At 57.3% G+C, this 24,474-nt stretch overlaps 1 protein-coding gene across 1 annotated transcript in view; it reads left to right on the top strand.

The window, feature by feature from the left end:
• Positions 1-21,675, top strand: part of ATP1A4 (ATPase Na+/K+ transporting subunit alpha 4) — a 29,193-nt gene extending 7,518 nt beyond the window's left edge. Inside the window, exons 7-22 of the mRNA XM_004775837.2 lie at positions 980-1,248; positions 2,770-2,968; positions 3,170-3,279; positions 3,447-3,581; positions 6,713-6,902; positions 7,027-7,199; positions 10,973-11,109; positions 11,520-11,670; positions 11,923-12,091; positions 13,362-13,516; positions 13,675-13,798; positions 15,017-15,162; positions 17,585-17,715; positions 17,830-17,931; positions 21,122-21,213; positions 21,382-21,675. Of these exons, the coding sequence (XP_004775894.1) occupies positions 980-1,248; positions 2,770-2,968; positions 3,170-3,279; positions 3,447-3,581; positions 6,713-6,902; positions 7,027-7,199; positions 10,973-11,109; positions 11,520-11,670; positions 11,923-12,091; positions 13,362-13,516; positions 13,675-13,798; positions 15,017-15,162; positions 17,585-17,715; positions 17,830-17,931; positions 21,122-21,213; positions 21,382-21,410 (2,312 nt within the window). The 3' untranslated portion in view covers positions 21,411-21,675. The remainder of the gene's footprint in view (positions 1-979; positions 1,249-2,769; positions 2,969-3,169; positions 3,280-3,446; positions 3,582-6,712; positions 6,903-7,026; positions 7,200-10,972; positions 11,110-11,519; positions 11,671-11,922; positions 12,092-13,361; positions 13,517-13,674; positions 13,799-15,016; positions 15,163-17,584; positions 17,716-17,829; positions 17,932-21,121; positions 21,214-21,381) is intronic.
• Positions 21,676-24,474: the final 2,799 nt, after the last annotated feature.

Here is a 24,474-nt window from a genome sequence, read left to right as displayed (position 1 = left end):
CAGGGCTCCCAGGGGCCTCGCTGAAAAGCTGAACTTCCAGCCAGAGCCCTTCTGCTTCTAGCATAAGTGATATTTCTAGGATACGTCACTTTTCTGAGTGATTCAGACCGTGCCTTGGAAGGGTAGGAATTTCAGCCATTACTTTGATAAAGCAGGAAAAATGGTTTTGAGCCAAGAACCTTGTTTCAAGCCACGTAGGTGAGGGGCCAGCATCCCGTGCAGGTGAAGCCAGACATGATGTCCAGGTCCCCCTTCTGACTCAGGGCAGGGGGGCATTGGCGGAGGGAGAGGCCCTGAAGCCCAGCTGTTATGGCGTCCGCTCCCCGGCAGGGGTCAGGCTGGTGCCAGCAGGCGGAGCGGGGAGGGGCTCCGGCCAGAGCGGGGCTCCCCAGCCTTCCTACTGTCACCGTTAGGGCAGGAGAATTCTCCCCAGGAGGGGGTGGAAGGGGGCGCTCCCATCATTTGCAGGATGTGGAGCTGCACCCCTGCCCTCTGCCCGCCCGCTGCCAGGAGCAGCCCCTCCCACCCCAGCTGTGACCACCGAGAGGCCTCCGGGCATCGCCCCGTGTCCTTTGAGAAGCTGAGAACCTCTGGGACAGGGAAGAACCAGATGCTGGGAGGGAGGACTCTAGCAGACGGAGACCCTGATTCCTGGGGATCTAGAAACCATTCAGCCGCATTTTGTCCATTCAGGACAACATAAGAAACGTACAGACAATAGAAGACATTTAGATGAAGGGTGATCAAGACCTTCTTGACGGGGAAGGCAAGGAGTCGATAAAATCGGAGAACTGTGAAATCTCAGAGATTTTTCGGGTGGGGAGAACCTTACTTGTGTAAACTAAATACCAGGCGAAGAGTACTAGAAGCTCTCGGAGGGTCCTAAGTGTCCACCTTGCTCTGGACCCTGGACAGTGCTGTCCTCGTAGGAACAGAGGCCGCAGCGCCCCCCGCCTCAGACCTCCTCCTCGTCTCACAGGAACGGCTCGCGGCGTTGTGATCGCGACGGGAGACTCCACGGTGATGGGCCGCATCGCCTCTCTGACGTCAGGCCTGGTGGTCGGCAAGACGCCCATCGCTATAGAGATCGAACACTTCATCCATCTGATCACAGCGGTGGCCGTCTTCCTCGGCGTCACTTTCTTCGGGCTCTCGATTATCTTGGGCTACGGCTGGCTGGAGGCTGTCATTTTTCTCATTGGCATCATTGTGGCCAATGTGCCCGAGGGGCTGCTGGCCACCGTCACGGTGAGTAGCTTAGGCAGAGGGGGCCCTCTGGGCAGACACGCCGCCCCAAGGGATGAAACCATGTATCTCTTCTCCTGTTGGGTCTTTCTAGTGCAGAGGACTCCTGATGTGCGCACACGTGTCCACCGCTTAGCGCCCACAGGACCTGGACTTCCCCCCACCCATGTTTTCTAGTGCCTTCTCTTTCTTCTCCAGGAGTTGTGATACAGGAAGCATTTAGATTCTAAGTCACCAGCGGTGAGTTCCAGTCTGGGCTGTCCCGGTTAGTGAACTTGGCCAAATCACTGAATATCTCCAGGCATCAGTTTGATTAATTATCAGCTTCTAGAGGAAGATTAACTCAGAATTATAGAATCTTATTGGAAAGGACTTCAAAGCCCATAGAAATCCAACCTTTCCACCAAACTTGAGTATCTTACGTACAATCCATGGGAGATGATGAGTGTTTCTAGTCCTGGGCACCCCTCCCCTTTCGGTCTCCGCTCATTTCGCCACGGGCTTGCTCTTGCTGGATTTCATCGTGTTGAGTGGAAATACGACTTCCTGTTGGGTCCCAGTTTTCCCATCTGAAGAGACACAAAACAAGTCATTTTTCTCTCTTCCACAAATAACGCGTTTGACTGATGGGAGCCATCATGTGTCCTCAAACTCTCGGGGGGGAGGTGAAATCACCCCCTTTCCTCTTGCTGCTCTTCACAGGAAAACGGTCTTCACACCCGTGGCTTACTGACCACTTGGTGGTGGGGGGAGAGGGTGCTCCCGTTCATCAGTACAAATAGAAATGGATAACAAGATACTACAGTAGGAGATAAAACAGAAATGAGAACACTACTCAGGGCGCGGTTGGTTAGCACCAAAACCTCGGGACTAGTGATAATACGTAAATAAATCATAACCCCACGATTGGAGTTCTGTATTGATATAACAAGAACTGATTGGTTTTTAAAACAACCCTGCCACACACACCTGACCTTCACTGAATTTATGGTCCATATAATTAATGGTAACAAAAATGTCCCAGTTTATAAATGATCTCTCAAGTCCTTTCCAGCGTTGCCATATTCCTTCTCAACTTCAGGATTCTCCTGTTTTCTTCTTTTTTTTCTAACTATCGGCACCAGCCCTCTTACACCACATGAAAGGTTCGCTATCGACGTGGTCCCTGGGAAGGAGGGGTTGGGGGGGGGCGGCCTGAACCTGACTTGAGCAGGGTTGCTGAGCTGCCAGGATGAAAGCGTCCTGGGGGAGCAGAATACTCCAGGAGATAAGGTCGCCTTCTACGTTCCCCAGGGGAAGGAAAATACCCTTTTTCCGAGCTCTGCCGTAAAGCTCGAGCACAGTCACTCTCCTGGTTTTCGTTACCGTGGCCACAGGTGGAATTGCGAAATGGGTGGAAAGAAAAGAGAAAGAAGTACCAAAAATTACAAAAGCGATACAAATGACCGGATTTCCAGAACGCAAAGTGGCGTGCGCAGCTGACCTCTGCGTCCCCGCTGAGTCTCAGCCCTCTTGTGGCTCCAGGTGTGTCTGACCCTGACAGCCAAGCGCATGGCGCGCAAGAACTGCCTGGTGAAGAACCTGGAGGCCGTGGAGACGCTGGGCTCCACGTCCACCATCTGCTCCGACAAGACGGGCACCCTCACCCAGAACCGCATGACCGTCGCCCACATGTGGTTCGACAAGACCATACACAAGGCCGACACCAGGGAGGACCAGACCGGTGACTCGAGCGGCGTGGGGGGGGCAGCCGTGGAGGGGCCGGGGGTGGCGTGTGGGCCGAGGGAGCGCGGATACAGAGGACAACTGGGTCCTGAGCGCGGACGAGGGCTGTCCCTGTCAAGGCTGGGGGACAGAGCAGGAGGCGAGGAAGTCACCGGCTTCACACTCCCCGCCCTGCTCACGAGCCCTGGCTTTTCCCTAGGGAGAACATTCACCAAGAGCTCCGAGACCTGGTTCATCCTGGCCCGGATCGCCGGCCTCTGCAACCGCGCGGACTTTAAGGCTCACCAGGAGAACCTTCCCATTGCTAAGGTATCAGGCCTGTGGGGGCAGCCGACGCCTCAGGGTCCGGGCGTGCCCACCCTCTCCCCCCGCAATCTCTCTCCTGGCGCTCAGGTATTGCCCCCAGGTCCTCCCCATCACACCCCTCGCCCTGTGCCGTTCCCCTGGTGCTCACCGTGCAAACCCCGTCCTGGCAGCGGGAGACGACGGGGGACGCCTCCGAGTCAGCCCTCCTCAAGTTCATCGAGCAGTCGTACAGCTCTGTGAAGGAGATGAGAGAGAAAAACCCCAAAGTGGCCGAGATCCCCTTTAATTCCACCAACAAGTACCAGGTACGGAGCCCACACAGGTAGAATGGGGGCGGGCTCCTGGTTTGGGGAAGTGGGAGCTGTGCCTTCGTCTTGGGCCTCCCCTCTGAACAGTAGGATAGAGACAGTGGAGACCTGGCGTCCCCGTCCAGAGGAAGGCTCAGCTCAGGAGAAAGGGACCAGCAGGTAAAGAGAGGAACAGGTGTAAAGGAAGAGACGTTCAATCCCCGATCCCCGGCCGAGCGTGGGGCTCCGTCCCCAGTGGAGAGAGCCAGCGGGAAGTGTCCTGTGGGTAGGACAGGCTGGTTGGTGGCAGTCAAGATAGAGCCTCCTGCAGCCGTGCAGGTGCAGCCGTGGCGGCGTCTCTGGGGCTCCTGCAAGGTTTGCTCCTGCGGAACAAGGCTGGGTCTACAAGGCGGTCCCCAGAAGCCCTGACTGTAGCGGCTGGGCACGGGACAGGGCCCCAGCACCTTTGTGAAGCTCTGTCCCCAGGCAGGAGTGACAAGGGAAGGGGATTCATGGGCTGAGAGGTAGTGGTGGGGCACAACCCCAGGGAGCAGCTGGCAAAGCCAAGGGGACCCTCCCACATGAGGGCCCGTCCACCTTGAAGAGGGAGGGGGATGTGGGGCGAGCCGGGCGAGGGGGCCCGGGTGTCACCGCAACTGGAGCGCCACCAGTCAGGTTTGGGGCCCCCAGCACAGTCGTGGTCGGCTCCGCGAAGGGGCATTCTCCAAATATGTGGGCTACCATGAAGGTCAGACGTTCAGCTGCTGTGGGTGACAGAGAAGCAATGAGACTCCCCAGAAGTCTCTCTTGCCGTCCGGTCTTAGAAACCCAGAACCGTACTCACTTGGCAGCTCAGAGACAAACGTCAGAACAACACAGAGAAGCTTAGCGGGGCTCTGTAAGCAGACGAGCCCGTCAAGCGCTGTATATGAACGCTGCTGAGAGGGTAGAGCCCCCAAATATTCCTCGCGAGGGGAAAAAATTGTAACTAAAAAAATAATACAATATTAAAAGCTATGTAGAGCTTTGAGTTTTTAGGACCCGATTGCCTCTCTTTTCACACTGTACGCTATCTGTGTGAATATCCGACTGTAACTCTACAGTCAGATTTTCTGACTATGACTATATCTGAATACCGGACTATAATGCCATCCCACTGCCTATCTCTTCACACTGAACGCTGAGCGAGTAAGAGTTAAAGAGAGACGCAGAGCTTTTCTGCCTGGGCCGGCTTTCGGTCCCTGTGATACGACAGGTCTCACTCACTTCTGCTTTTTCCTGACGTTCAGTGGCCTCACGACCCAGACAAGAATTCCGTGCTTGGCGGGGCCGGCGTAAAGCCCAGGACTGCGAAGTACATACTTGTTCCTTCATGTGATTTAAAATAAAAGCAAAACATATCGATGACATTTGTTGGGACGTCCAACAAAATAGCAAGTTTCCCCCAAATGACACAGTTGGTGCGTTTTCTGAGTATCCTGTGAAAAGGACCAGCTCTTCCTCCGGGGCGCCCGCGCCGCGTGAGCTCGGCCAGCTGGGCACGGCCATCGCGGATGGGTCTGAGGGCACCGGAGCCCCCCACCCCCCGCCAGGCCATCCCAGCCCTGTGTCACCTGCAGGCTCCGTCTTCCTCACGCTCAGACTGACATGAAAGGCAGGGTCTCTGTTCTCGTGGCCCCAGACTTCTCCCACCTTATTATCTGTAATTTCTATCAAGATCTGAGTTTTTTGTGACCAAGGGACTGGCTTATACGGAAGTCTTGCTGCCTCCTCCGATAATCCCCAGTAAATAGGGAACAAATACATATTAAGCACTCAGGAAATCAAGCTTTTTAAACCTCTTAACAGCTTTCTGGTTAAACAAGTTAAGATTTTCCCTCTTAACTGCTTAGGCCTATTTTGAATATAACAGAATTATAGGAAATATTCGAAGGTTTTTAATGGGACGGCTTTAACAGCAGTTTACACACAGGCTTCCCACCTTGGTTATCCTCTGGGGCGGTGTGGTCCGGCCCCCTCCCCCCCCACTTCAAGATGCCAGTTTGCTGACCCAACAGCCTTCATACTGAGAAGCTCCTGGCTGGGAAGAGCAACTCCCTCACAGTTCCTGCTCACAGATCAGAGATCAAGGGAAAATGCAAAACTGAAATGCATCTCATTCCTCTCTCCTTCTGGCCTGTGGTCTCCTCCGATTCACTGTGAACCTGGCCTTCCCTGCTCCCAGCCCGCCACGCCAACCCCAACCCCAGCCCCAGCCCCAGCCCCAGCCCCACCGCGAGCCCCTGGGACTTCTCACGCTGCTGGGAGAGTGGCAGAGAGGGGACGATGACGAGCCTGTTTCTGGATTGTGCTTTGTGGTTTCCAAAGTACTTTCTTACAGATGATCTGACCCCAAATGGCTCGGATGTTTCTCACTCAAACACGAACGTTTCTCGATAAGCACAGTACGGTACTGTCCGTGAACTTTCTCTTCCTGGTGATTTTCCTAACATTTTCTTTTCTCAAGCTCACTTTACTCTGAGAACACAGCCTGTAATACCTAGCACATACGGAACATGTGTTAAGTGACTATTGATGTTATTGGCAAGGTTTGGGGTCGACCGCGAGCTATGTTAGTACTTAGGTTTGGTGGAGCCCAAAGATCTATGTGGGGTTTTGACTGGACTGTGTCTCATAAAAACCCAGTGAAGTCGGCAGCACAGAATCTTTGGCATCGTATCAAAGGACTAAGGTTTTGAGAGGTTCAGAGGATTGACCTGAGATCACAAAGCATCCCGGCTGGGGGGGGACACAGGCCCGTGGCCCCGGCGTTCTCTTCCCTGTCTCCCCTGCTGCCTCTGCTGGGACCACACTTGTGCTTTCCAGAAGTGAGAAGCCTGCTTGTGCCCTGAGCTCCGGCGGAGGTAGCAGAGATCTGTGTGCAAATAACAGCGGGTTGGATCCCCAGACAAGAGGAAGGCTGGGCTTGACCCTGAGTTGGACTTGACCCGAGGGAGGGCGCTGCACTGGACTTAGGGCACAAAGGAAACAGGGAGGGGCATGTGGACCGAGGAGCCTAGTGTTGTGCCCTCAAAACCTTTGCCCCTGCTTTTCTGCCCCAACCCTTGCTCCCCCTCCTGCCGCAAGGAGTCTCCCTCTCTCGCCCCCAGGTGTCCATCCACCTGCAGGACGACAGCGTCCAGCCCCACGTGCTGATGATGAAGGGGGCCCCGGAGAGGATCTTAGAGTTTTGCTCTTCTTACCTTCTGAAGGGGGTGGAGTACCCCATGGACGACGAGATGAGGAGAGACTTCCAGAACACCTACCTGGAACTAGGAGGCCTGGGGGAACGTGTGCTGGGTAAGGGGCTGTGCAAGATAACAGCCAAACGGTTACTTGTGGGGTGAGAGATCGAATGTTGGGGTGAGCGAGACAGGGATGCACACTCTGCTGAATGACCACCGGTCCCTCTGTCTCTCCCCAGGGTTCTGCTTCTTGACTCTGCCTAGCACTTTCTCCAAGGGATTCAAGTTTAATACAGATGAAATCAATTTTCCCATGGATAACCTTTGTTTTGTGGGGCTCATATCCATGATTGACCCTCCCCGCGCTGCAGTGCCTGACGCTGTGGGCAAGTGTCGTAGTGCAGGGATTAAGGTAAATTCTGGACCACGTCCCGCGTCCCTGAAGTCCCCTGACCTGTCACAACCCGGAGCAACCGTAGAAAGCCTCGCCTCGAAATAGGTTCTTCGTAATCTTGGTTTAACTGAACTGATGTCTGTCTCCTTGACCTTATGATTCTTCGTCGTAACAGAGAACCTAATAGGAAATAGTGAGTTTCTTCTGTAGTCAGAATCCTGTCTTGCCCTGAACATTAAGATCACCGGGGGTCCTTTAAAATCTGATGCCTAGCCCTCCCCCCAACCCAGAGTAGGACGTACAACTCTTGATCTCAGAGTTGTGAGTTCAAGCCCCACACTGGGCGTAGAGATTACTTTAATTAATTAATTAATTTAACTTAAAAAAACATCTGATGCTTAGCCCATACTGCAGACCCATTAAGTAGGTAATTCTCAGGGCAGGCATCTGCATGCTTCAAGCTTTTTTTAAAGATTTTTATGTATTGATTATTCATTTGAGAGAGAGAGAGAGAGCACAAGCAGGGGGAGCAGCAGAGGGAGAGGGAGAAACACACTCCCCACTGAGCAGGGAGACCTGAGCCGAAGGCAGAGACACTTTAACCGACTGAGCCACCCAGGCGCCCCGTCTCATAAAACTTTCTCAGAGATGTCACTAGGCAGGTAAGTTTGAGAATCGGTGTCCTAGGGTTGCGCACGTGACTCATCTAGGGGTTTTGTCGGAAGCCAAAATCTCGATTCTGCAGGTCTAAGACACCCTGAGATCCTGCGTTTCTAACCAGCTCCCAGGTGATGCCTCGCTGCCGGTCTGCAGACCACAGCAGGAGTAGCAAAGGGCTAGAAGGGGTCGGGGAAAGGTGCTGCTGGGAAGGGTCTGGGGGCTGGAGTGGGTGCCAGAGAGGCTGAGCCGCAGAGAGCAGGGCCCTCGGGGCACCTGCTTCAGGGTGAACAGCTGCACTTACAGGTACGGGTCCAGGAGTAAAAGCTAGAAACTGAAGCAATCAGTCTGGGAGTGAAACACAGCTGCAGAACACACGCCCAGGGGTGAGAACCCCAACTTGGCCGTGAGGGGAGGAGGGCTCAGACGTCACGGGATTCCTCTAGTTCTGAGACACTCTGCAGCCCGGTTCCAGGTCACATTCTAAGACTCCCCTATGTCCCCCCAGGTCAGAGACTGATGCCTTTCCTGCTTCTGCATGATATTCTGGATCTCGGGCCTGGGGTCTCGAGAGCAGGTGGCAGGGCAGGGGGCGCTGGAGGTATTTGGGGAGAACGAGGAGCTGTGGGTTAGAGCTGGTTTGCCTGGGGGCCGCTGGGCCATGCCAAGGTCAATGACTGGTTGCTGGAGTGAGAACCAAGGGACGGAATTAGGAGCTGTTTGGAGTGGGGTCTCTAACCACCATGCACTGTTTGGGCGGCCGGTTCGCTGGAGCAGCAGCCCCGACACAGTCCATCTGCACAGAGCAGCCCATGTCCTGACCTCCCCCGGTGCTCTAAGCTCCCACGCCACCTCGTGGGCGTCCGCTGGGGAAGGGCCCACCCGGGTTCTCTGAGCCTTGAGGTGGCCGTTGGAATGGGAAATCACACTGGGGGTATGAAACAAATCTCCTCTGGGGATCTGTGGGTCCCTTAGAGCAAGATGGAGAGACTTGCAAAGGCAGCCGAGGCAGGGAGACCTGAACGGGGCCAAGGGCTGATCTAGCCTGAGTGTCGTCCCCGCGGCCTGCGGCCGGCGAGCCAGAGGCCCGCCGCTGAAGCAGGAGGCCCTGGGGCTGTCTGAGCCAGTCCGTGTCCTGGACAGAGGCTTACAGTTCACATGACCGCTTCTCACTTCTCCTGGACCCGAAGCGGGCACAACTTGGGCAGACTCGGTGAGAAATTCTCAATCGGCCCCCTTTCCCTATAGGGGCGTGTAAGACGGACACACCATGCCGTCCCTAGAGGAGGACAAATGTAATAGACCTATGGCGGATTGTCACGCAGGGTAGACCGTCCCAGGGCTGGTTCCAAAATGGCCTTGGTGTAGAGCCGAGCCGAGAGCTCTGAGGTCACGGGCCAGCAAAGCTCTTACAAGAACATGATGGCAGGGCCGGGGCTTCCCACGTAGGGCCACATGCTCGGGCCCCGGAATAAGTGTAATTTAAAAATGAATAAAAGTATCCCTTATATTTGCTGCTCACTGAGGCTGTCGGCGCCATGAAGGTGTCTGGCCTTACAGTGAACCTGGCCTCCCCAAGGACGGCAGGCAGACCGCCAGGCCTACAGCCGTGTCACCAACACCGGACTCCGCCTCTCAGACGGGCCCGATGTGGACAAAGAAGGGACAAGGGGACCAGAGGGCAGCTCGCAAGACGACGTGGGAACGGCAGAGCCACAGTCCACTCCCACAAGCTGGAGAGGACGTCCCTTAAGTCCCTGACGGGTCCCAGGAACCGTGAAATGTCCTTTACCTCAAAGGGAACCATTCTCGGCAGGACTCGCGTCCTGAGAACTCAGTCCTGGGGAGACCGACCTACCTGGTGTTTTTCTTTCTCCAGCCTGGCCTGGAGGTGGACCTGCTGGAAACTAGTAAGGAACAGTCCCTTTGAGTGGTCAGAAGGGGCATGTGCCGGGGGCGGGGGGCGGCCGGGAGGACAGCGCACCTGCCCCAGGTCCCCAGTCACCACGGGGAAGCCCCTGGAAGGCTGTCCGGGCGCGGGGAGCCTGAAGGGCATCTCATCGCGAATGTCGAAAGCTTGCATGCAGTCACCCCACGAGGCCGCGTTGGTGAGATCCGGACGCTCGCCATCTGTGGTGCAGGTACAGCCGCCTGTCCGGCGTGCCTTGGGCCACACGGACGTCCGCGCCACCACCACCCTTCAGCAAGCCCGGCCTGGAGTCCCGCTGCTCTCGAGCCAGCTCACAGGGAGACAGGCTCTGGGAAGAACTCCCTACAGGCTTGTTTCCATGCTCTGAAAGCAAACAGATGGATCTTTCCAGAACTTTCCCAGGACAATTCAGTCACAGCCACACAGCTGCCTTTTCCTCCATTGGAACCGGGAAGGCCGAGCTCCCTGAGGGCCCTCGGGAGCCTGGGCGGGCATTCTTGAGAAGCACTCGTTCATTCCTGCCTCTGACGGCTGTTTGTGGCCCGCGGGCTATAGCCAGGCTCCACGACAGAACAAAGCTTCACAGGCAGCCCAGACTGGGCCCATTCTGGCCGAGCGCTCCACCAGTGGACAGAGACAAGCCCGCCCCACGCGGAGCAGGAAGCGGGCTGACAGAGGGAGCAGAGTGCCAGCACAGCCCGGAGCCAGGCCCTTGAGCTTTGGGGAGCCAGGGGACAGGGCTGGGGCTGGTCCGGACATCTGCAAAAGGGCTGGAACCCAGGGGAGACCCCGGGGAAGCAAAACAAAGAGGGTCAGAGCACACCTGGGCCTGGGGGATGCTTTGGCAGGCAGACAGGCTCTCCCAAACGCCTCCTTTTTACCATGTGTTTTATGCGTAGGTATTTGTCTTTTGAGCTTAAAGAAACAGGATAGCCCTGGAATGATTCAGTGAAATTCTGAGTATAGTAATATACTCCCAATTTATGCCTGGGAAACCTAGAACCCAAACTGTTGTGTGTGTGATGGTCTGGTGGTCCCGACCCTGTCCCGGGGGTGAAGCCACCACAGCGGAAGTCCTTGGGGATGAACAAAGAATGTCCCCTTGGCATGAAGGCGGTGATCTGTTAGGTCCTGGAGAGAAAGGCTAAGGGTCCAGGACCCCCTGAGGATGGCTCAGCTCCCCCCCCTTCCCCTCCCGACCCAGGTGATCATGGTGACCGGAGACCACCCCATCACAGCCAAGGCCATCGCCAAAGGTGTGGGCATCATATCAGAAGGCAACGAGACCGCGGAGGACATGGCGGCCCGGCTCCAGGTCCCTGTCAGCCAGATCAACTCCAGGTGGGCCCCCTAGCGAGCTCAGATCCGCCGTGTGTCCCCCCCCCCCCATCCTCAGCCGCCCCATGCCGACCCCATTCCCAACAGTTCCTGGAGGTTCCTGCGGTCAGTAGGACATGTAGGGTTTATTCAGTGCAAAATAAGACTTAATAGGAAAAGGACCAAGTGACTTGTCAGTGGGTTTTCAGAGGAAGTAGACAGAAGGGCGCAGAGCCAAGGGAGGAGCGGGTGGGAAGCGGGGAGGGGTGCAGCGTGTCTGTCCGGGGACGGACAGTGGGCCGGGGACAGTGGGCCGCTGGGGACAAGCAAGGAGCCAGACCGAAAGCAGAAACAGGCGGTCACGGCGGAGGCTGGACCGCGGCACCAGGACCCCTCTGAGCGCTCTGCACTGGCTTTTGAACTCCTTCCCTCAGGGAAGCCAAGGCCATCGTGGTGCACGGCTCCGAACTGAAGGACATGACGTCGCAGCAGCTGGACCAGGTCCTCAGGAACCACACGGAGATCGTGTTCGCGCGGACGTCGCCGCAGCAGAAGCTGATCATCGTGGAGGGCTGCCAGCGGCAGGTGAGGGGGACGGGGCGCCCTGGGGCACCTGGCTCAGTCCTGCCCCCAACCTCCTCAGGCTGGTTGGGGCACTCCGAGGAGCAACCTGTCCAGCCCCGAGAAGGGCGTCCTGTGGGGCCTGAGAGTTTTCTCGTCTCGGGAGGAGCAGGGGACAGAAGGGCCGAGAAACAGCGACGAGGGGCTCAGAGTGACCCCTGGGACTGGTCTCGCTCCGACGCAGGGATAACCTCTCTCGTTCTGGGCCTCGTGCAGGGGGCCATCGTGGCGGTGACCGGGGACGGCGTGAATGACTCCCCCGCGCTGAAGAAGGCTGACATCGGCATCGCCATGGGCATCACGGGCTCCGACGTGTCCAAGCAGGCCGCCGACATGATCCTGCTGGACGACAACTTTGCCTCCATCGTCACGGGCGTGGAGGAGGGTGAGGGGTCAGGGCGCCCATCAACTCAGGTGACAACTGGGCGGGAACTGGTGTCCCTTTGCTCATCATTCCACCTCCATGGTCCTGTACAGACAGAACAGTCGGTGTAAGAGAAAATTAGACTTGGCCGTGGCTGGACGCCACTCTCTGGGGCCCTTCTGTACGAGGCCAAAGGCACGGGCAGACTGAAGGAGACCGGGACTCTGGTCTCGCGGCGTGTCCTCTGTCCCCTCGCACACATTCCACTGGGTCTGCCCCAGGTTCCGAGACGTAGCTGTTCTCTCTGGGACGACTCCGTCCGCCACCATCGCGGGGGGCCCTGGGAACCGGTGGTCTGAATGATGCTGACGCAGTGAGATCAGCCGGAGCCCGATCTGGGACTGTCGGCCTGAGCAGGTCAAGCGCCCCCTTTCCCAGAAACTTCTGCAGACCACACCCACCGGCGAGCAGGACAGACCCCCGAGTCCTGCTTCCCGGACTCCCGGCTTCCTGCCTGTGCCCATCTTACAGAGACCTACGACAAACCACATAAGAGTAACAGCGGCACCATTTTTCGGAGACCCAGTGAGATCCCGACGCTCCGTATCTGGTTCCACTCGGTTCCGCACAAGTTCAGAGCACCAGCCGCGTACCAGGCTCTATTCTAGACTCTGGGATGTGACAGTGCGAGATAAGAAGACACAATTTCCTGCCCTCATGCTCCTTCGTTTCTGGTGTAGCAGGACAGACAGACAGGGAACCGCACTGTGTATTACAAGGATATAAGGACAACGGGGCTGGGCTTGTGGTTCTTGAAAGGGCCGTCAGGGACCGACGCAAGCCATCTTGCAAGGCAGGAGGAGTGAGGCTCGGGGAGCGAGAGAGGCCCCACATCACAAGCTGTTGGGGCAGAAAACAGGATTGGAACCCAAGTCTGGACTTTTTCCACATCGGCCTTGAACTTCTAGGGGCCTCTAAGCTGCTGTTCTCAGACATCTCTGCGAATCGGCCCAGCCCTGCCCTGCCCTGCCTCCCTCTCGGGGATCAGGCGCTATTAGCCCCACTGATCTGAGGACAAGGAGGCGCAAGCCTGGCGGGCTAAGGAGTGTGGCTCCAAGGAGGAATCCTGTGATTCGGGAGCAAAGCTGGGAACGAGACCCGGTTGAGGTCTCAGACCTCCAAACCCTTGCAGGGGCTGTGACGCCACTTTGTAGCATTCTCTGTCCAGGGGCCGGCGTGCGGGTGGTGTCCCCTCGGCGCCGCTCACAGAAGGGATGCTTTCCTCCCCCAGGCCGCCTCATCTTCGACAACCTGAAGAAGTCCATCGCCTACACCCTGACCAGCAACATCCCCGAGATCACGCCCTTCCTGCTCTTCATCGTCCTCAGCATCCCCCTGCCGCTGGGCACCATAACCATCCTCTGCATCGACCTGGGCACCGACATGGTGAGGCCCAAACCGGGAGCCGGCTCGCAGTGCCGCCAGGGGAACCGGGGAGCAGGAGAAGGCTGTGTCCGGGGGAGGGACAGAGCTCGCGTGAGTCACTCCTGTGTTTGCTTCTGAACTTTGTGTCCCTCGTCATCCCCCGCCCCCTCGTCCTCCAGGTCCCGGCCATCTCCTTGGCTTACGAGTTCCCCGAAAGCGACATTATGAAGAGGGCCCCCCGGAATCCGAAGACTGACAACCTGGTGAACAATCGCCTCATCGGCATGGCCTACGGGCAGATCGGTGCGGCCGGAGGCATGAGGGGCTGTGGCGGTGGGGGGTGGCCGCACCTGCCAGGCCACGGGCGTCAGGGAGATGCTCTCGTGACAGCAAACTGGGTGCTGGGCCCTGGGGACACAAAGCCACTGCTGTCTGATGTGCCCTTGACTTGAGAGCCCAGCCGAGAAGGAACAGACATACATAGTCCGATGGCATCTTTCCCAGGGTCGAGAAAGGAGCACGCACAGAACGTGCGACAGCGGAACAGAGCAGGGGCTCGGGGGTCAGGAGGACAGTCGGGGAGGCGGGTGGGGTAGCAGGACTCACGCCTGCTACTGGAAGGTCGCAGAGGCACCGTGAGCCAGAGGAGAGGACGCTCACACGCCTGCTTGTGGAAGAGGGAATGACCAGTTTGGGGGAGCCCGGGCTCATGAGAAAGGCGCAGTCGGGGTGAGGCTGTGGCTACAGGCAGCACTTCCCCGGGGCAGCCTTAAAAGGCACAGGCGAGCCTTTAGAAGTCTTTCTTTGCTCCCGAGTTGCCGGGGCCGGCCGTGTTCCAGGGAGCCGGTGAGGGGTGCACAGGGGAGACCGCCCCAAGGTCTAGAGGAGGGAACTCACGGAGGAAGCACACATTTAGAAGCCAGACCTGTGTCTGAATCCCAGTCTTGCCGCTTACTGCCTGTATGACCTTGGACGAGGGCTGAATCTTTTCTGTGCCACCGCTTCCCCACCTCTGAAAAGTGAATGATAGCTCACGGCTGTCGTGAGGATCAGGGTCCACAGGGACTTGGATCACCGCTCAGCAGACGGCGGACAGACACTGGCGTCCGCTATCGCCATGGCCGGGCCTGGCAGACACAGGTGTCGACAAAAGGACAGGCCAGGGGCAGAGGGGGAGACGCGAGGAGAGGACAGGGCCTGATGGGGTCCGCCTGTGAGAGAAAGTGGATGCACAAGAGTCCAGCGCTCGTGGAAAGAAAAAGGATCCTCTCCAGGGTCCTTTCAGTTTTCAGGTTCTGTGACTCAGAGATGACTCTGGCTTAGAGCCTCGAGACAAATGTCGGGGCTTGGAGACAAGTGCCACAGAGTGAAGGGATCAGGTCGCTAATGGCAAGCGTCTTCAGCCCTGAAAGCTCAGACACCCATCAGCCCGGCTAGAACCCGGCCATGACCTTCCATGGTCTGCCATTTGAGGTCCCACTCTGAACCAGGTCCCTCTGTCCCGATGACTGTCATTCACAGGGATGATCCAGGCTCTGGCTGGGTTCTTTACCTACTTCGTGATCCTGGCCGAGAATGGCTTCAAGCCCCTTGACCTGCTGGGTATCCGCCTGAACTGGGACGACCGGTTCTCCAATGACCTGGAGGACAGCTACGGACAGCAGTGGGTGAGTTGAGGGGGTGACGCAGTTGAGGTGAATGAGCAGTGGGTGACGCCTGAGACAGTGACCAGACAGACAGAGCTGACGCCGCCGCCTCTCCAGTCCTACGTGACCTCAATCTCCCATTGCATCAGCAAATCCTCTTCAAAGGAAGACTTTCCAAGCGATGACTTCATTTCTGTTCATTCCTGCCGTCTGTCCCCTGTCCTTACTCTGCTGGGTCTTTCGGCATCCTTGGGCCTGGAGGTCTTCCTCATCATGTCAACCTTGGGGGCTGATTTCTGTGTTTCCAGGTTCTCGGCATCATTCCCTCAGAAGTGAGCGCTGGGTCTTCCCTCTCTGTTTCGCTCCCTCCTTCCACGGGAGTTCACATAACACGACTTCAAGTCTGAGAACCTATGTGCTTCGTATCTCCCTTTCTCACCTCTCTACACTTGTTCAACATCAAGGATGCCTCTGTAGTAGTCTTTCCTAAAACCCAAGATAAATGAGGTTCAAACAGAAGCCCTCTGGCCAACAGGATGTGTCCAAGAAATTTTAGTATGTTTTTTTTCCTACCTGTGAACATGCCTGTCCCGATTTGTAAAACAGTGGGCGACATGACACCAATTATTGCTAGACTCGTAGGACCGCAGAGGACGCAGAGTCTATAGGAGACACATAGTCTGTTATCATCACTCTGTAAACAAGGAAACTGAGTCTAGAAAGGTTTGGCGGCTTGTGCCGAGTCCCATGGGGCATCCCTAGAAGGGCTTCGCCAGAGCTCCGCTCTGGTTCCTGCCTGGCACCTTCCTCCTCCTCCATGAGCTCCAAACCAAGCTAACCGTAGGTTTCTCAAAAGTAGGTTAGAATCCTGGTTGTTGGAAATGCGCTCCTGGTACATAATTGGCTTCCCATAGCCGAGCCCCATGAGGCCGTCAGAGGTCAATTGTTCTCAGCCTTCAAGATCACTCCTGGGTCTAATGATGCCCAAAGTCATTACCTTGTCAGCATCTCCTCGATCCTCAAGTCCAGCCTTTGTTAGTTTAATATCTTGATAACATCTCCCTGCTGCTAAGACACAGCTCAACATATATTTATTTGTAATAAATTAAAGGTAATTAAAATTAATTTGAAGTAGCACCAAATTACATCAAAGACATCTTGAAGTATTGCGGAATGGGTTGAGAACAATTGCCCGGAGGAAGAAAGTTCATAAAGGCAGGGTCTATGCCTCTTCCCCTGCCATAATCTTCGGATAATCTCATAGGGAGCCATCCGCCCAGCCCCAACCAGGAAGGACTCCATAGACTGCTAGAACCAGGGAGAGTTCCCTACCTTCTAAATACGTTTCGCCTTCAATCCCACTGATCACCACTTCCTCATCCAGGAAGCATCTTCTAGGTACCAGATGCTCTTCTGGTCAGCTTTCGGCAAGGACAGATCCGAGGTGTGACATGGGCACCAGCAGCCCAGGTGGGGAGCGGAGGGCCACCTCCCTGGAGAGGGAGACCGTGGTGCTGGAAGGGTCGTCTGCACGGATGTCTGAATTCCCAGAACCTAGGACAGGAGCGGGCGAGTCAGGGCGTCAGAGCTGAAATCTGCCAGCCACGGGGTGCCGGGGTGCAGGTGGCTGACGTGCTGGGGGCAGTGACGGGGACGTCACAGATGGGCCCATGGGACTGGCTCCTGGCGCAGCACAGGGCTCATCAACGTCAGCCTCTGTGTTCCAGTCACTCAGGCAGAATCTCTTCCTCCACGCGCCACAGTTCTCGAGGCTCCGTATGTGGCATCTCGCCGTCCCTCAGTCTCCAGGGCCTCAAATTCTGTGCTCAGTCGACCGGTCAGTCAGAACCACGCCGCTCTCATCTTTGAAACACGGCCTCTTCTCCGGTCTAGTGGAGATGCGCCTTTCTGTGCTCCCACGTCCTCGGTGACCCCGCGGGCCCTACTCTGGTGCTGGCCGGCCAGCCTACTTCTCTTCCCCCTAGACAGGTTCCTTATGTGTCACGTTCGGAGGCGAGGAAGACCCCCTGGGGGTCCGACCCCCCCACCCCCGGCATCCCCCCCTCTGCGGCCGGATGCCCTCCGTGCCCCTTCCCCTTCGGAGCTCCGTCCTCAGCTCTCGGGTCTGCTTCTTCCTCTCACCACTCCTCCTCTTCACCTGCTGAACACTTCAAAGCCGCCCAGCTGCAGCCCCAGAACTAAGCATGGGAGGGCAGCACCCAGGTCAAGGAGACAGGTGCTTGCCCTTGAGTGGCTCTCGGTGGGCCAGGAAAGCAAGGAAACAACTCAGAACCCAACACGGAAAGTGCTGAGAAGAGATGAGAGGAAGGCTGGGGGCCGAGACCTGACTGGGCCTTGAAGGGGTGCAGAGGGAGAGAGCCTGGGAGGCGGCCCCGGACCCCTTGGGACACACACCCTCTCTCCTCCACCCACCCTCCCCCAGACCTACGAGCAGCGGAAGGTGCTGGAGTTCACGTGCCACACGGCCTTCTTTGTCAGCATCGTGGTGGTGCAGTGGGCCGACCTCATCATTTGCAAGACCCGGCGCAACTCCGTCTTCCAACAGGGCATGAAGTGAGCGCCCCCGCCCGGGCCCGCGCCCCGCCCCTGCCCACACACTGCAGGGGGATGCCGCTCCCCTACCTCGCCCTCCTCTTCTCCAGCACACCCTTCCCCATTTCTTCCCAGAAACAAGATCCTAATATTCGGGATCCTGGAGGAGACCTTCCTGGCTGCTTTTCTGTCCTACACACCAGGCATGGACGCAGCCATGAGGATGTACCCACTCAAGTGAGTGAGGGAAGGGACACAGGCTTGCGGGGGGTTGGGGGGCAGGGGCGGGGGTCCCCAGCACAGGGAGACCCCGGGAGAGGAAGCCGCCCGCTGGGGGCTGCCGGGATGGACTGGGCCACCCTGGGTGATGTAAGAAGAACCGTCTGTGCTCCCACAAACGCGTCTTATTTAGGGAGGGATGGGGGGGCCTGTGCCGAGTGACGGCACCCCGCGAGACGTGGAAATTTAGCAGACTTGCCGGCACTCAACACAAGGGCGTCTTTTTGACAGTGTCGGGCGGCATAGCTGTTCAAGGATACAAATGGCTTGGGGCGGAAGTAAACATAAAAATAGTCTAATCCACGCACGGCTGATTGAGCTGTGCGGAGGCAGCCCCGGCAAGGTGCGTCTGTGAGTGGGCACGCAGAAAGTCACACTGTCTGCTACCTTGTTCCCCTCAAAACGGGCCCATGTTTCTGGGTTTTTTTTTTTTTTTGTATATTTTTTTTTTACATTAGTATATCCTTGTTGTGAACAAACTTACGAGGAGGGGCTCCTGGGGGGCTCAGCCTGTTGCACATCTGACTCTTGGTTTTGGCTCAGGTCATGATCTCAGGGTCTTGTGGGGAGGCTGCTTCCCCTCTCTGTCCCTCTACCCCTCCCCCATCCCCATTTGCATGAGCACAAGCACGCTCTCTCTCTCTACCTCTCTAAAATAAATCAATAAATCTTTAAAAAAAAATGTTTACAGGGAAAAAAGCAAAACCACCATGGCTCCCCATCACCCCCACCTGCAAAGGCAGCCTATTCCTGACTCAGACTGTTGCTTCCAGCTCATCTGCTACAAATTCACACACCTCACTCACCTTTCTGTCTCTTGCAGCATTTTACACAACGCTTTGTATACTGTCGGTGCCCAATTAATGCTTAATACCAGACACTGGCGCTGCCCTTAGATACTGACAAGCCCAGGTTTGCATCTCAACTCTACTGTGTATTATTCAGGACAGTGTGTAACCTGGCTGGGCCTCAGCCGTACCTGCGTCCTACACGCCGGGCAAACCGTTGTGAGAACTACGTGCAGAAACGTGTACAGGGCACCCAGCACGGCGGCGGGGGTCACTGCGGGAGCTTTGTTCATATGAGCTTGGTTCCTGTTGCTAGCGATGTCAACATTCAAGTCCTTGTCGATGCAGTAGGGCGTTAACTGGGCTCCCAAACATTCTGTGCGCACCCTGACCCCAGCACACGTCACCTAACATGACACGTCTGCTGTTTCTCTGTCTTTGCTTCTCGGACCACCTGAGCTCCTTGAGATCAAAGGCCATCACCATGCCATCAGTTTTAGTCCCTCGCGCCCTACACGGACACGGAGGGACACATCGCTGTTGCCGTTGAATGAGTTTGTGGCCGTGTGTGTGGAGCCGTGTGTGTGGAACCTTGTGTGCACGTGGGATGAACCCCAGCCAAGGCCCCTGCTGGCCAAGACGGCAGCACCTGATGCAGGAGAGACGTCAGGGTTCAAAGCCGATGGCCGAGAAGGAATCCTTGAGATGTCTTTGGTGCCAAAAGGTAGTTTTGTTAAAACCCAAGAACAGGACCGTTGGGCAGAAAGAGCTGCTCTGGGGCTGATTGTATACTTTCATATTTAAAAAATATATATATATTATATATTTATTTGACACAGTGAGAGAGAGAGTGAGAGAGACAGAGCGAGCAGGGGGACGGGCAGAGGGAGAAGCAGGCTCCCTGCTGAGCAGGGAGCCCAATGTGGGGCTCGATCCCAGGACCCTGGGACCATGACCTGAGCCAAAGGCAGACACTTAACCACTGATCCCCCCAGGAACCCCTGGTTCTATACTTTCAAGTTGGGAGGGGGCTAGGGAAGCGTCATCAGTCTCTAAGGAATTTTGGAGGCACGGCTCCCAGGACCCTGAAGGGGACGGTTTCCTATTGTTAGGAAAAGGTCAAAGGTCATTTATTACTCTCCAATAAAACCTTAGTCCTGAGACTCCTCAGATGTATATCAAGGGGTCATATCCTTGGCGGATGATTGCCAACGTGTATCTTGAGAGGGTAGGAGTAAAGGAAGTTTCCAGAGGAATTTTTTTATGTTAAAGTACACTTACAGGGTCCTGGGAGTCGGGCTAAGATTGCCTTTGGCCCTTAGCAAGGTAGGAGCACCAAGGCAGCTGAATCCCAGGAGGCACGTCACTCGGCCTGGTTCAAGGACTCGTCAGCGGGCTGGAGGCAGTACGGAAATTTCATTTTTCTTTTGCCTTCTTTCCCACAACACCCTCAGTCACTCGCTACTGAGCTCTTGCAATATGGTTAGTGAGACTGAGAACCAAAACTCGTAATCTTCTCTAGTTAATGTAGACGTAGACTCTCAGGGACTGTCCCACTGAGCACAACTTTCCTGTCTGGGCTGGACTACATTGTCTTGACCCTTGGAAAACCCAGTGTCTGACGTGTGACACGCCCTCAGCGTGTAATACTCCCCAGACCCCAAGGACTTAGGGGAAAAGAAGCTTGTAAACTACCTCCTTCAGAATGCTTCCTTCGGTTCCCTGTGCACACGATGATGCTTTGGATATATTGGGTTAAATAAAAACCTAGTATTAGAATGAACTGCCCCCCGTTTCTTTTTACTTATTTTAATGCAGCTACTGGAAAACAGTGAGCCTCGCGGCTCCGAGTGATGCCACTGGGCTAGGTCACCTCCCTGTCACCCAAGGGAACAAACGTGGCTGTGATTTGACTCTTCCCCGGAGTCTCCCTGGCCTCTGAGGACAGAAGAGATTCCAGAAGAAAAATGTTCCCCATGTTCGCAACATGGACAAGTGTATCCATTCCTCGGGGAAATATCCGCCCAGGGGTAGTCCCGGGGAGACCCCTCCTGCTCAGACCACCCGCCCCTTTGGGGGCACAAGGCCCAGAAGACCGGTAAGGCAACAGGGGTCTCCGTGAGCGACTGCAGAAGCCAGGAGCACTGCGGGAACTTCTAACGCGGAGTTTGTTGCCTTCTGTTGTCACTGGCTTCTTGGGTTCCCACCTCCCCCCTCCCCCACCGGGCTCTGACCTCCCCAGGGCTGGGGCTCAGCCCTCCAGCCGGTGATGAGCTGTTCTCTGCACCTGCCCTCCGCACCTGTCCTTCCTCCTCCGGCCCTTCGATCCCACCCTGCTGACTAACACTTGTCCCCCACAGGCTACCCTGGTGGCTCTGCGCCACTCCCTACAGCCTTCTCATCTTTATCTATGATGAAATTAGAAAACTCACCATCCGCTGTCATCCTGGCGGTGAGGGCCCCGCTCCCTGCTCCAAGGCGTCTCCAGCCTCCGACCAGCTCTCCCCTCCCCACCTTGTTCCCAGGGGGCCGGGCCCCTCCCTCTCCGCCCCTTTTCCTCCCTCCTGAGCGGGCTCCCCTCTCCCTTCCCCAGTTCACTCTGGTCTCCTCTCATCCACAGGGTGGCTGGAGAGAGAGACCTACTACTGAACTCAGCAGAAGAAGAGCTTCCCGTGCGGGGGGCGCCCCCGGGTTGGGTGGGGGGCTGGGGTTATGAGTCGGGCGCATCTGAGAGAGCATGAGTCAGGGCAGAGATGCCGGGATGGATTACCCGGAGGAGAGAGACAGGCAGTCCTGGGGCTGGACTGAGGGCCCTGGGGAAGTGGAGGGCCCGCTCAGCCTGTGTCTGGTGGGAGAGGCGCTATCCTGCTCAATCAGTAGCCAGTGTAGACAGTAAATGTTTGCAGTGGCCCTCACCTGGCTGGATGTGTCCGTCTGGTTTCTGCAAAGAGGGGACTACTGTGACAGTGTCTCTGAGGTCTCCATGAGAGCCGGGCAGGGCGGCCTTTCAGGGACCGAGTTGGGGTTGGGAGGGGGTCGGAATCAAGCCCCTTGAGGGCTGACTCCCGACTTAAAGTCCAAAGAGCCGAGGGAAAGTGAGGACAGGACAGTGGAGCAGGGTCAGAGGCACGGGTGAGGTGAGAGACGCAGCAGAGCCCCCGACTCGAGAGGGGACTGCAGCACCCCAGCCCAGAGTGGCGCATGGACTCATCATGGAACGTGGTGCTAGGAAAGACCTTAGGTCGTCCATGAAGAACCCAAGGTCCGACCGGACTTGGGAAGCGTCCCACGGTGAGTGGCGAAGGTGGGACACAGCCTTCCTCTGGGGATGGGACGCTGGTCCCTGCCCTCCGGCACCTCGGCCCCATCCCATCATTCTGGATCCCGTAGCCTTGACTTTGGGTGAAGCGCCCTGCCCCTTCACCCCTGGCTCTGCCCAGGGGGACGGACATTCCCAAAGGTATGGTCTCCGGAGCCTGAGAAGAGGGGCCCAGGCTCCTGGCTGTGTCTGGGGAGGAAGAGGAGGAGCCCTGGGCCCTCCCCCCTCCCCCGCTACCCCCGCCCTCGCACCCTCAGAGGTGGCTCCCCTTTCCTCTTCACCCCTGTACTGGCTGTTGCTTTGTGAGCCGGTCCACTTTGCCCTGGAAGTCGTGATGGTCCCACCTCTCTGGGGGCTGAGCGCAAAGCATGCAGGGCAGAGAGATGCGACGGAAATCTGCCGGCGTGGTCGACTGTCACCAAAAACAAAGCGTGTGCGTTGAGGGACAGCCCGGTGCGATGAGCGCCTGAAGCACACTGTCCAGTGACTCACACAGCACGTAGACTCGGAGCACCCACCCTGCTTCCCTGATGAGTCCCCCAAGGTCTGTCTGATCCCAGCACTTACACCCGAAACGACTTAGAGCCCAAACTCCCAAGGAGGGCTGCGGCGGAACCAGAACAACAGGGTCGGGAGGAGGAAAGGTCCCCGGAGGGTCTGGAGGCTGAGCGGCAGAGAAGGCGGCTGTAAGGCGAGCCCGCGGCGCAGCACCTGCACCAGGCTCCCGCCTTGGTGTCTCCCTCCTGTGACCGCCCTCCTCCCGCAGCAGGTCCCCTAGGGACAGGGCTCTATGGGTCTGGGGTCCTTGGCAGGCTGCTGATTCGGCTGCTGCACCAGGCCTGGAAGATGGAGGGGCCAGGGCGTGGGGAGTGAGCGGGGGTGGGGAGCGCCGAGGGGCCAGCAACTCCGGTTTCAGTGGCAGGAGCTTCGGGCCTCTGGTGGGTTAAAAATACAGAGGCCCCAACTCTGGGTCATTTGATACCCGATGCCGAGGCCTATTAAGTCCAAGGGCCTGAAGCCGGGGGCCCAGAGGGAAGGGACAGAGTAGAAAGTGGGGAGCCAAGCAGCAGGGGTGCGGGGTGGGGAGCAGGAGGGGAGGGTGCCACTGCTGGGATGGACTGGGTGGGAGTGGGGGGCCCAGGTCACCTTTTAGCCCCATCTCACACCCTTGGGGGTGCTGAGGGGCAGGTCCAGTGTTCCAGCGTCTGCCCCTCCCCCAGAGTGCAGCTGAAGTCAGAAACTCCCTCCCGCAGCCTTCTGTCTGGCTGTCTGTCTGGCTGTCCGGCCGTGGCCCTGGCTTGCTGCTGGGGGCAGCTCAGTGGCTTTCCTGTGAGGCCAGGAGATGGGTTCCGAGGCCTCTTAAGTTCAAATGGGCCCAGCTCAGGTTAGCTCGGGCCTCTCCCGCCCCAGGGGCAGCTGTCTCTCTTGGACAAACACCCCCCCCCCCCCCCCCGCCCTGCCGCACCACATTCTTGAGATATCCCTTGGCCTTACTTGCTTACTTTGCTTGTGGTGCGAGGCCCACCCCACAGGAGGGGAACGCTGTTCTGCTAACACAACTTCATGTCCCTGCCCAGGTGCAAAATAAACCCTCCCTCTCCGAAATCAGAGATTGCTCAGGGTGGGGGCGGAGGGCTTCGATCTAGCCTCTCCCCTGGGCTCCCTTGTGCCTCACTTTACCTGTGCCTTGTAGGAGCCCTGGAGGGCCATGAAAAGGGTCCTTCCTTCCTAGGTACCCAGAGCCAAACTTGTCCCCAGCCCTCACCCCCAGGATGGGGCACAGGAAGTTAGAGCCCCTCCCCCCACTCCCCCGGGCTCTCAAGTGCACAGAACGTGTCAACCCCAGGCTCTAGTGCAGGGAACCGTCTTCAGGTTTTCCAGGAGTTAACGTCTCCCCCACCAACCCCCCAACCCCAACCCCCCACCCCCACCCCCGGCCTTTGCGCCTGATCCTCTTTGTCAGAATGTTTGTCAGAATGTGCTCAGCAACTCTCCCTCCTCCGGATGGTCCAGCCCCCGGGAGCCACCCCTCCCCGCTGTGCCCTAGAGAACGGAGTCCCCTTTGATCCGAGGCTGTGCTGAGCACGAGGGCGCGAGGCAGCACTCAGGACTTTCCCCTTCTCCGCTCAGCCCTGTGGGGAGGAACCCCAAATCGCATTTCTGCAGGGTGGACGCGGGCCAGCGCTCCTGGCCCCACGCCCCGTCCTGCCGCTGCGTCCAGACAGGAAAGCAGCTGGGGCCGGGCCAGGCGGCCCTTCTCGCCGGCCGCCGAGGCTCCATCTTTTATTCAGAGAATGACCTCATCCTCGGTCCTGGCTCTTGAAAGGGAAGCGCAGGGCCTCTTTCTGCAGCCCAGGCGCTTCGTACCAACCTCTCGGCCGCAGGATCGAGGAC

The sequence above is a fragment of the Mustela putorius genome, unplaced genomic scaffold, assembly GCF_011764305.1.
Source record: "Mustela putorius furo isolate JIRA1106 unplaced genomic scaffold, ASM1176430v1.1 tig00000997_pilon_pilon_pilon, whole genome shotgun sequence".
Classification (NCBI taxonomy): domain Eukaryota; kingdom Metazoa; phylum Chordata; class Mammalia; order Carnivora; family Mustelidae; genus Mustela; species Mustela putorius.
Note: the sequence above shows the minus strand (reverse complement) of the source record. Positions and strands in the feature narration are given on the sequence as shown.